This window comes from Phoenix dactylifera, unplaced genomic scaffold (genome assembly GCF_009389715.1).
Source record: "Phoenix dactylifera cultivar Barhee BC4 unplaced genomic scaffold, palm_55x_up_171113_PBpolish2nd_filt_p 000144F, whole genome shotgun sequence".
Classification (NCBI taxonomy): Eukaryota; Viridiplantae; Streptophyta; class Magnoliopsida; order Arecales; family Arecaceae; genus Phoenix; species Phoenix dactylifera.
Window position 1 is genome coordinate 383309 of NW_024067699.1, and position 12324 is coordinate 395632.

Sequence of the window (12324 nt, forward strand, 5' to 3'; positions counted from 1 at the left end):
AGTTTTGATAACTGACATCAGTTATCCTCCACTATGAACATTCATCAGCATGGTTGCTCTACAACTATGAGGCTGATAATCTTACTAAATCATTAGTATGATACTACATCTCTTTCCATATCAAGCAACCAAACAACTATGATTGCATGGAGTTTTTAATTACAAACAACCGAATTTTTTTTCTTTTGTAATTGCAATTCAATTGCAGCTTGTGTTTGAATTGTAATTCTTGGCTACAGAACAATTTGACATTAGGTCCTAAATTCACATACTTGTTTGGAAGGAAAACAAAAGGTTAGTTGCCTTGCCAGTAATGCTTTTAACATTCAATTTAGGCAATTTCGAATTTCTTATCAATATTGATTTAAGAGCTAAATGTGGATGTAATGGGTTCTATTATGAATGCCTGCAATGGAAGCTAACCCCTGTCCTACCAATAAGGAATAAAAAAAAGAATACCAAAAGTTAAAGTTTCAATTTTGATTTTTAAAGCATATGCATGTTTGGTGTTGCACAACTTTTTTTGTAAATTTTAAAATAAAAATATTACCTAAAAAATAAAATGTGTTTGCGAAGTTCTTCTAAAATAAGCAAAATAAAAAAGTGCTTTCTAGTGAAGCAAAATAAAACTAGCTTCTAGCTTCATTTTTTTTTCATAAGATTGCTCCATGTTAAAATAGGGGAAGAAGGAGAAAATCTTTATATTTTTGATTAATGTGAAATTTATTTGAATAATATAGTATGTACAAGATGTTTATATAGGAGAAATTATAATAGACTTGGAGTGTGATAACAAATCTAAATTTGAGTACGATAACAACTCTATTAATATTATAAGTTAGGTTGCATACATTAACACACCTTCTTCAAACTCAAGATGGTATGGTATAAGCCAACTTGAGTGTTGAAACTAAGTCTAAAAAATGTCTGGGTGGATGGGTTTTAGTGAAGATATTTGCAATCTGATTAGGGAAGAAAATAGAGCAAAGTTGTATAGTACCACAATGAATGTATTGGCGAACAAAGTAACAATCAGTTTCGATATATTTAGTATACATGAAAAATATCATTACGAGCTATCTGAATGGCACTTTGATTAATATAGCAAAGAGTTGTAGCACCATGATGAGCAACTTCCATATCCTCTAGCAACCATCTAACCCAGAGAAGTCCATCAGTAGCATTAGCACCAACCCCATATTTTGCTTCAGTGCTTGACGTGGGGATAATATGCCTCTTATTATGCCATGAGGTAGGACAATCACCTAGAAATAAATGATAGCTTGTAGTAGAGAGTTTATTAGTAGGATCACCAGCCTAATCAACCCAATCAGCATTAGAGTAACCATGCAAAGGTGGTCATGCGCTAGGACTCATCGAAAGGTCCATCAAGAGGCCTCAGCTAGGCGGCAGTTGAGGTGGCAACGTGCTAGGGCTTTGGATTCAAAGCCTTGCAAAGAAGGAAACATCTTTGTGGATTCGGGTTCAGATGCATCAGATTTGAACCCATATCTATTGAGATATGAGTTTAAATTTGCAGACTTGGTTAGCCACAATTTGTGACATGCCGACTAGCATGTCATCCGATGAGTCGGCAGACATATCGATCGACATGTCATCTGCCATGTCAGTGCAAGGCATTTTTTTTATTTTTTTCTAAAAAAAAGGGGTAAGGGGGAGGAAGGGACAAACCCACCCCCGCGTAGCAGCCCCCACTGGGCCCCCGCCTCGCCAGGAGAATGTTCGATGCGGGCAGAAATGGTCGTGTGTTGGATACACCGACCGGTTTTACTCATGCCTTCCCCACCCGTGGGCCGGCTCAGCTACCCCTCTAGGCTCTGGCTCGAGTCTCACGTGTGAGTACGTCACACCTGGCACCACCCCGGCTACTGGCGGTCCAAGAGCGGCCCTATACCTCATGTCCAAGCAGTGGTCGAAGCCACATTTTAATTCTCGTCGCAGCGACTCGAACTTGGGACCATGGGGTTAGAATCCCCATCTAGTACCACTAGGCTACCACCTTGGTGGCGGTGCAAGGCATTCTGGCTAACACATTATTGGTCATGTTAGAGCCATGCCATCAATGATGCCACAACAGCTTGATTGTCAGCTTTACCTAACATGTAAGCGGCACAAGAGCAATTCTGCAATGTCAGTTCCATGTCAGCTACCATACCATCTATAGAAATTCATTCCTTAATTTCGATATGCTAATTTCATTTTTGGCATCTATTTTTGTAACTTCTGCTTCTACAAAAAGTCTCTTTATCGCTTTTTTGGATATCTATTTTTGCTATAATTATGTCTACTAGGGAGACCCATTATGAGATTTCCACCCTTTGAGATAGTATTGAATGGGTCCAATTATATTTCTTGGCCTCAAGCTATTAGTAGTTTTCTCAAAGACAAAAAGTTGTGGCAACTTATTAAGAAGGGATGTCAAACAACCTACTAAGCTAGATAATGAGGATGATGCTACATATTTTGATGAACTCAAAGACTGGGACTAGAAAAACCATCAAATAATCCTATGGTTCAGATATACATGACTTCCATCTATCTGTAAAGAATTTGGCTATTATGAGATTGCTAAAGAGATTTCGGATATGCTTGAATATGCTACAAAGATAATATATTATTGTTGATCTAGCTTATCGGTATTAACTTCGAGGTGATATTCATCGTATGCATCAAGAGCTTGATCAGTCTATTCAAGATTTTTATGCGCAGATGCATTCTCTTTAGGATCCATTAGCTCCTTTTGAACCAGAATGGGTCACTTCCACTCATGCACAAATGTTTCATATTTATCGAAATGAGGATCAATTTATTCAGCTTTTGATGACTCAGATATGAGCTTGAGCATACTTGCGCATCGTTACTCCATATGATTCTATTACCTACATTTGATTAGGCTGCTACTCTTATTAATTTTTGAGAAAACTTGTCTTGGCTCTCTCAAGTCCCAACATACAGATGTTGTTATGGCTATTCCTTCAGCATCCTCCTTTATAGCTACTGCTCCTAGTCCCAATGTTACTGTTGTTGCAACTTCTGGTTCTTTAGTATCTCCTAACTCTTTCACCAAGCAGGAATGTTATTATTCCAAACTACTTGGACATCATATTTCAGAGTGTCGTAAACTGGCTCTCATACCATGTTAAAATAGGAGAAGAAAGTTAAAATCTCTGCATTTTTTATGGATGTAAAATTTACTTGAATACAATAGTATGCACAAGGTGTACATATAGACCTAACTATAACCGATTTTGAGTTTAATAACAACTCTATTAATATTACAAGTTGGGTTGGATACATTAACATTCCATGTCTTTCAAATATGGTAAGCTTACTATGATGGGTATTCTACAATATGTGATTGCAAAATGGTTAACATCAAAGAGTATTTTAAAAATATAATAAATGTGATTTAAAAAAAAAATAATGTTTTAAAACAAGAAGCAATGCGTAACGCAAAGGTAGAGGGTAGGGATTTGGAGTTTTTGACCAAATTAAGAACTCGAATCGAGAAAGGATAGATTTTCCTTTCCAAGTTGGTAAAGTCACTTGATTGCCAAATCGAGGGCTTGGATCTAAATATTGTCTTCATCATGATTTGGAAACTAGGGGTATTTGGAATTTCCTCTTAGAGTTTGGGCCCATTATATAGGAGTCTCTTTTATGACCCACAGGGAGAAAAAAAGAAAGAAAAGGAAAAGAGTATACGAAGCCCATGGTGATGCCTACGGAAGAGTGGAGAGCGGGTGCCACCTAGAGGAGGAGAAGAGGAGACTTGGGAGGGGAATGGGAATGGATTGGGTGAATTAAGGCTACCTACTTCCCCACTTTTTATTAGTTCTTTCTCTCTCCCTCTCTAAGAAAAAGTGATTGATACTTATAATACATGACTTCGAATATAAATAAAATCTAAAAATATATTATGGAGCTATTTGGATGTATAGAGTAGCTCCAGGTATAACTTATGCAAGAATGGTATATGCAAGGCTTGTATAATCAAGAAATTATGGTTAATTGATTCCTCTTGAGAGAGTATCTAACTTTTTGAGAGATCTATGGATCAAATCTTTCATAATTAAATTTTCTTCTCTTCCATACTAACCTATTCCCAACCACCACTACATATGGCATTTACATGGACAAATTATCCTAGCATCCAAACATGCCCTATTACTAATATATATATATATATATATATCGTTCTATGCATGTTGGGCCTAGCTGAAATTGAGCCACTCCTAGCCTGATTTTTAATCCACTCTGAAATCCTATTTCAATTTGACTCATTGGACTAAAAGCATATTTGGTTGGAGGGAGTTGGGCTTTAGAATGAGAATGGGAATAAGTGATTTTAATTCTAGTTATTTGGTTGGAGGAGTCCCATTCGCATTTTGATTCTCGAAATCCAATTCGAAATTTTATCTAGTATTCAAATTTTATTTTAATTATGAGTTTTTTTTGCATGAATACCCTCCTAAATATCAAATTTTGTATGAATACCCTTCCAAAAGTAATATTTGCATGTATACTCTTGTAAAACACTTGTTTTGCTATTTTTTTCATTTTATTCTTATTTTTGCATATATATCCACATCATATAACGTCGTTAAAAAATTAACGGTTTCAAATTAAAATGACTAAAATGCCCTTAATGGGTAGATATGCAAAAACAAGACGATCAAGATGGGGGGCAAAAAAGTAATTTTAAAATTATATTTTATTTTTAATTAAAATAAATATGGTTTTTATTAACGGTGTTAGAAGAACCATTATATTAGAGGCATTTGTATAAAAATAGTATTTTATGGGGTACAAAAATAAATGTAAGTTTTAGACGGATATTCATGCAAATTTAAATTTTTTAAAAAATATTTATGTATTTTTTTTTAATTATTTTAGTCATAAACCAAATGCAGCAGAAAATATGGTTATTATTATAATCCATTCTAGTTCTGAGCCCAGCTGCGGCCCAAATTTATCTTAAAATTGGGGCAGGAAATTGGAACCCAGACCAGCTATCGGTAGGGAAAAAAAAAGAAAAGGGGGATTTAGGGAGCTTCTGAGATCGGACCCAAACGGAACGGAACCACGGAACCGAATACCCTGGCCCCTCATAGTGGGCGAGGAGCACTTTTAGTATCGCGGGACAGCGAAACCTGCTCTCTCGAAGGTTCGAGATCTCTCTCTTTCTCGACCTCGAGTGATCAAAATCTCCCCCAATTCGACCGCTCTCAATCGAATCGATCTCCGTTAAGGATTCATCCATCCGTCTTTACGCTTTGTTTCTCTGGGAGGAGGAGGAGATTTGCTGAGTTAGGGTTGCTTCTGTGATCGAAATCCATGGCAGGAAGAGAAGTTCGAGAGTACACCAATCTCAGCGACCCCAAAGGTACCAACAATACGAGCAATAAGCCATCTGGCGTTCTTCTTCTTTTTCTTTCTTTCATGGCATCTTCCTTTCCCTTGCTTTCTATCTCAATGTCTCCGTGATTTTTCTTGTTGATGCTATTTCCTGTGTTTCTCTTAACTGTTTCTAGTATTTGTATGGATTCATGTAGGTTTGCTTGTAAAATTTAGAACTCTATGTGAATGTCTTTTGGTTTTTTCGGTGATATCCCTTTAGAAGCTCACGTTGATGGGGGATAATAATGGTGGTTGTTGTTTTTGATCCGCAGATAGGAAGTGGGGGAAAGGGAAGGATAAGATCGACGATGAGGACATTACTTTCCAGCGCATGGTAGCAAGGGTTAGCGGATCGGCCCTTCTATCTCTATTTCTTTCTTCAAGTTGTTGCCTTCTTAATTATTTTTATCTACGTTCCACTGTTTGATTTCGTATGGGTATTCAGGTGATGATGTGCTTTTTTAAACTGTGACAGCGAAGAAGGAATTTTAGGTTTTATACCATGTAGTTTAATGGAGTAGGAAATACGTCAAGAGATCGATGCTTAGACATTGGTAGGTTTGCCTTTACTCTTTCTTTACTTGGCAAGGTCCTGTTAGAATATACTCTTTTAAACGATGGCACAATCTTTGCCGGCCATATAATAAGAAGAGCAACTCAGGTTTGGGTTTCAGTTAAGCTTGAGTTGAACTAATTGAAACTTAGTTTGATAATAAATTATATTCTTAGAGCTAATGTTATAGTCCATGCCTTTGGGGTTTCAAGTATATGATGGAGTTCTTTTCCATTTTAGAGATCAATGGTTTAGTCTGAGGATTTGGGTTCCACCTAGATGAGAACTAGATACAGGAAAAGAAAGGCTTATTATTAATTTAAGTAGATTGAAACAAGACTAGCTATAACCATTGAATTAGATAGAGTACTTGGCTAATTTTTAATAACTACATCACTCTGAGTTTAAAGAAAGATGAAGATGTTACTTCCATCTCCATCTTTGGGTGAATTACTTTCAAAAATTGTTAAATTAGGAGACCATTAAATAAATATTTGTAGAAGAGGCTCAACTAGGGAGGTGTCAAAATTTTCTTTGTACAACTTATAAAATTGAAGGTAGCTTTGAAAGGGACACAAAAGGGTATGAAAAATCATAAGTAATATGGGGCTAACTTGGCTTACAAGCTCTATCTAAGTGAGAGATTCACTGCTTCATGCAAGCTGCGGTATTTGTGTCACATAGAGAAGATTTCAGCGTATATTTAGGATGATGATGTTCTGAAATTAAAATATTGGTTACTGACATCCAAAACTTTCTTCATAATCCACATTAAAATTTCCTATTCTTGCCTTTCTATTGATACCAATTTTTCTTAGAAACTATTTATCCCTTCTTCTTTTCTGTCTCTGGAAATAGTAGTTATCATATCAGATCTTGTAAATTTTGTTCAAAGGGCAATTTTCTTTATGATTGATCAATAAATCCCACACTAGGAAATTTGGCTTTAGTAGTAAATATAATACAACACTGATTGAAGTTAAAAATAAGCTGCCCAATTCAAGCCAGGACTTTTGGTCTTTAAATCACTAGATTTTATTTTATTTTAAGTTTTTATCATGATTTAATTTCATTTTTTAGACCCTATGTTCATTCTATGGATCTTCCTTATTGTATGCTTTACATTAGAAATCTAATCTCATCTGCAAGCCTTTGGATAGAGAATTAGGCTGCATTCTTACATAAATTACCCCCATCATTTCTATTCATGTCATGGGGCCCTATATGCATTGACCAATTTGGAGTTAAAGGGAGAAAAGAGGGAGGGGCAGATGGGTGCCTATCATACTTGAATGTTCTGAGACCCATTTCTCTTGTAGCTAGAATCTTTCATCTTGGCTAACACACCCAATTCAGAGTCTTCCTGGAATCTTGAACGTATACCTGCTTCCACATATCTACACCAATATTATCTTCCATACCCTCTCCCGATACTGGCAACTAAGCCCCTTTAGACCTGCTTCTTTCTCTATCCAAAAGTTCCTAAGGTCAGCCAGTTTGAAGAGGGGTTTTAGGGTAATCCAATTATGGCATCAAAGGTTTATCCTTAAAGTCGTATTAGACAATATGATGTGAATATTGAGAAGAGTTAAGGATTCTTCTCTTGAACCTCTGCCTTTTAACCCCTATATTTCTTGCTTAATATCAGACTTTTGTCTATATGATCCTCCTTTCTTCTGTCTCTCCATGTCTATTACTCTTTTTCTCTCTGTATTTGGCTATTAATGAAGAAATTATCGTCAAGATTGGAAGTTTTTAATGCTCATCATTTTGTGTGGTTGACCTGAGGAGCTGCATCACGAATGACTAATATATTTTCGACATTGATTTTCCTTAAAAAGTTCATGAAAAATGTTAGTTGCAGGTCACTTGTGTTTTACATGGCACACTTCTAAAGCAGTGCCATTTAAGGAACTCCACGTGTGAAACCAAGATGATCTGTGGTTCCTTTTGTGAAATCACTCCATTGAAAGTGTCTTTGAGCTGTTGGACTACAACATGCATATTCCTACCTTGCTATATTCCCTTTGTGACTTGTATGCTTCAAATAGCAGTGGATGGTATGTTAGTGAAGTAAATCATGGTTTATGGTGTCTATTATTGAACCTATTAACTTGAGAATGGAAACTTATGTGCATAGTTTGAACAGCTTATTTGATGGTTTTCCCGAGTTTCACCTCGAGGCTAGTTTCTCCAAGGATGCCTAAGGGCTTCCATGCAAGGCTACACTTTGAGGCACAATATGAATCTGTGGTTTGGCCTGTGTGTTAGAATCAGTGTGGTATGATTACAGGAGGAAATTGACATGATTGTTTGTTTTGTATGCATTCATGTATTTCTTTGCTAATGTGTATGCTGCATTATCATGTTTGTTCAAATTGTTCCAAGTGGAAAAGATGAGTTAAATGATAAATGATATTCTTTTCTTAATCTTCCAGTTTAAGGACTGTCCATATGAATGTTCTTCTCACAAGTATTGAGTTGAAGTCTTCTAATGGAGAAGTTGAAACTATAAGATTTATTTTTCATCAAATTAGAAGTGAACAAAATAGGCCCCACATGCTAAGGAAACAAGCAAGCACGCACAAGCTTCTTTCTCCCCCCGCCCCGCGGAGAAGAGAGAAGAGAGGGGGGGGGGGGGGGGAAGTGGTCGGATTGGGACTTCTGTCCGAGGGAAGAAAAGAGATATAGGAGTATGTTGAAAAAGATAAATTTAATTAAGACATATTTTTAATATTCAGGTCTTCTTTTTTTTAAAATTTAGATTCATGACCAATCTGTAAAAAGAATAGAATCTCTAAAGTTTCCGAGTATCTGATGTTTAATTGATTCTGACGTGCATTGGACATGGATTATCGGATTTGGATTTGAGTGTCCAGATAATATCAGCAGACCCCAGTCTACAGATTTCCTTTAGCTTGGTCCAAGTTGAGTGCTTGCATAGTGCCATTCATTTTTATACAGCTGATTGTTTACTGGTGACACATTAGTCTTTAAACAAAAAGTCCTAACTCCTAGGTGTACCCAAAAAAAAAGGAACAAAAGTCCTAAGGCTGATTGTTTGCTGTGGAGGCACTCACCAAAGCCCATCATGTGGGATAGAAAGATTTGGATGAGGTCCATTTGATGTCAAATTCCTTGCTGGAGGTCTCGAAATTCACTGAGTGTATTTGTAATGCATCTGGCTTCCTAATTGTTATCTACTCGCTACTGGTCTCCATGCTGCGAATTTCTTTTTATTTTTTATTTTTATTTTCATTGGGAAGATATTTGTGATAATTAAGTCAGGATGGTCAGGTGGCCCAGAGGTGAGCCCTTATTTCCTGAGTATGATCCAGTTGATGCATGTGAGGAGGAGGGTGGACTTTGGTGATGCTCCTGACTTACCGTTGAGATATTGTGCAATGCATGTAGCAGAAACCTTCATCTAATTAATAGTGGAGATGCCAGTTTGAATGACATGCTGGCTGTTTGGAATCCAGGATCCCTACTTTTGAAGTTCATTTTTTTTCCTGTCACATCATTTTCTTGGTTTACCTGGAATTCAGATTCCAAATTTTCTTAAAATTGCTTTGGTGACTAAAGAGATAATAAAGAGTTGGTTGAGAGGGGTTGTGAGTTGGGAAGTCTTGAGAGGGGAGGAGAGCATGCCACTTTTTAAGGAGCATGGCTTGCTGGCGTATTTTTTTTCCCTCTTGGGATTTCTAGGTTGGGATTTAGAGATCCCAGATCTCTAGGAAACCAGATCTCGATGCATTAATTCATTCCTGATGTTTCTGTGATTTTTAAGAAGGGAATTGAGAGTTTAGTTAGCATTTGTCTGTAATGCAGCTTTTCATTTACCCATCCATGAGCGTTTTCTTTAATGTGTGTTTTTTCTTAATTTTGGGGTTTGGGTTTAAGTGGGCGGTATATCTATTATACTACAGGGCAACTAAAACTGGACGTGCAATGTCCACAGTATACAAGCAAAGAATAGGCAATATCCACAGTACACAAGCAAAGAACACTGTTGTGCATGTGAAGTTCAAGCAGACATCCGTGCAACCAAGCCAGTGGGTGAGGGCAGCCCGATAGAGAAAAACCATAGAAAACCCAACAGAGAAAAACCATGGAAAACTCAACAGAGAACAATGGACAGAAACCATAGCTGATCCAGTAACTGTATGAATGGATCATCCATCCTGATTTAGAACAACCCAGTGGGCGATGGCAGCCCAAAAGTGGTTGTTAAAATAGAAGGCTCCGAAGTGCTGGGCTGAATCAGTGCACTGAGGTGCCCACGATGGTGGGAGGATGAATGAACAGGAAGCAACAGCACCATGGAACAGTGTGTTGAGTGTCCGACGGACATACCCCATGGAGCTCTCTTTATATATTGTGGAGACGCGGATAGATAGAGGTCTTGCTTAAATAGCTAACATGAATATATGTAGTCCATTTACCTTTTCCATGCTGACTGGAAACTGCATAGATTTGTCATTATAAATTTTGGTTTTTATACATTGAATTTATTCTAGTAAGTTTGCAATATGACATGTCCTCTGGCTAGTCTGGGTACTTGATAATTTCCATTTGTTTGTGCGAACTTTCCTTCCTTTGCCTTTCTATGAACTGATCGTCTGGTTTATTAAGCTTCTTATGCCTAGAGAAATGCACATTGTTTGGAGGGTTTTGCCTCACCATTTAATTTTAAAATATATAGAGTTCTGATAACATGCCCCGGCAGGGATCTTGGCTTCTCCTACCGGGCGGTTCATGCTAGCAGATGCAGGAGGTTGCTGGTGAACGTGGTGGCTACCTTCATGGGCGAGGCGGTACATGCTTTTCTTTCACATAACAAGGCTATATATTTACCTAATTTTGTTAACTTTGATTTGCTTTCATATTCAGCTTTGGACAGTGATGACTTGCTCTATCTGAAAGAGCAAATGGAAGCTGAGGAAGATGCTGAGCGTCTTCTTCGACGCACAGAGAAACGTGCATTTGCTGCATTCAAGATATCCTTTTGAGTTTGAATGCATAATTTGCATTTCGTTTTGTTCTTTTAATGGGTCTTGGTTCTTTTGCTTTCTTTTATTCGCCCATCACAAAGCTGCAAATTTAGCAGATTCCACACCTGCATCTATGCCCTTGCCGCTCCGTGTTGAACCAAAGCCAAAGAGTGGGATCAGGTGATATTTCATTCTGTTGTACTTGTTAAATGCTACTGATTTTTTGTATTCTCTTGTAAATTTTTTATTTGGTGTTCTCTTTGTGGACAGGCAGCAAGATCTCTTGAAGAATATTATTGAAATCAAACCGAAGCGACGGAGACTATCAAGCCCTTCAGGTTCGACACAGGATGACAGGTCAAGCCCATATGTGGCTACAAGAGTTTCATCATCCAGGGATGATGAACGGATTTTGGAGAAATGCTCATCTCCTGCAGAAGGACCAACCGAGAACAAATCCTCGTCTTCGGCTGATCAAGTTTCTACACATGGGGATGCCGGAGATCAACTGGGAGAAGATTCATCCTCAAGGAAGTCAAATGGCGAAGAGACGAATGCCAAACCAGATAATGCTGTTAGAAGCTTATTAGGCTTAGCTTATGAGAGCTCTGATGATGAATGACTGGGATCATGATAGCAGTTGCAGTCACTATGTGAGAAGGACAAAATATGAGTCTGCATACTAATAATTCAATTAGAAATGCTGCAGATCAATCTATGCAACTCGTTAGATCAAGTGAAGAAAAAAAAAGTGGTCTAGAGATATGATGTTAATAGTGTGCATGGAGCCACTCTTGTGCACAAATCAAGGCTCCAGGGTAGTTGGATTCAAGGAGATATGGTGTGTTGGTCCATGATTCTCCATACTGTGCTAAAAGCCGACTTTGAAGAGTTTGTGGATACCATGCCAATGTTGGATGATGTTGTATTTCTCCACCACCTTAAGAGATCAAAAGCCTCATCTTCCATTTCAGAAAGAACATCGTCCTAGGTGTCCAATGTGAATTTCTTGGATGCTTCAAAAATTCTATCAAAGTTCATGCCAACATTTCTTTTACCCAGGCTAATGGAGGAAAGTTTGATCCCACTCCATCCGTATTCCCAAATTCAGTATAAAGATCTTGAAAAAGCTGTGAACCTCATCAAGCTTTCTTCGACATTCCTTCTCATCATATGATTGCATGTAGGAGAATTCCATAAATATCAATTTAAACTTTCATCAGTAACACTTTCATCTAACTCAGTTTCAAATTCCCAAAAATTCTTTGATGTATGAATTTGCATTGGGAAAATTATCAGCTGAAAGTGTCGTTGTTAGATCAACAAAAGATTCCAAGAATTCACACGTCGCCTCAG

At 37.5% G+C, this 12324-nt stretch overlaps 1 protein-coding gene across 3 annotated transcripts; it reads left to right on the forward strand.

The window, feature by feature from the left end:
• The first annotated feature begins 5114 nt into the window (after window positions 1-5114).
• LOC120104008 lies at window positions 5115-12014 on the forward strand. 3 transcript variants are annotated; one of them, XM_039116908.1, is made up of 6 exons: window positions 5115-5407; window positions 5694-5764; window positions 10743-10791; window positions 10868-10974; window positions 11066-11148; window positions 11239-12014. In XM_039116908.1, exons 1-6 carry the CDS (start codon window positions 5359-5361, stop codon window positions 11588-11590), a joined length of 711 nt encoding a protein of 236 aa, XP_038972836.1. In that variant the 5' UTR covers window positions 5115-5358; the 3' UTR covers window positions 11591-12014. The 3 variants fall into 3 exon arrangements, with proteins under 3 accessions (XP_038972836.1, XP_038972837.1, XP_038972838.1); XM_039116909.1 differs by having other exon boundaries at window positions 5118-5407; window positions 10704-10791; XM_039116910.1 differs by lacking the exon at window positions 5694-5764 and having other exon boundaries at window positions 5118-5407; window positions 10704-10791.
• The last annotated feature ends 310 nt before the right edge of the window (window positions 12015-12324 follow it).

Excerpts from the sequence above, each read along its gene's own strand:
- LOC120104008 (XM_039116908.1), top strand. The coding sequence starts at position 5,359 with ATGGCAGGAAGAGAAGTTCGAGAGTACACCAATCTCAGCGACCCCAAA. Across the intron at positions 5,408-5,693 it reads CAATCTCAGCGACCCCAAAG|ATAGGAAGTGGGGGAAAGGG; the intron begins GTACCAACAATA and ends TTTGATCCGCAG. Across the intron at positions 10,792-10,867 it reads CTACCTTCATGGGCGAGGCG|CTTTGGACAGTGATGACTTG; the intron begins GTACATGCTTTT and ends TTTCATATTCAG.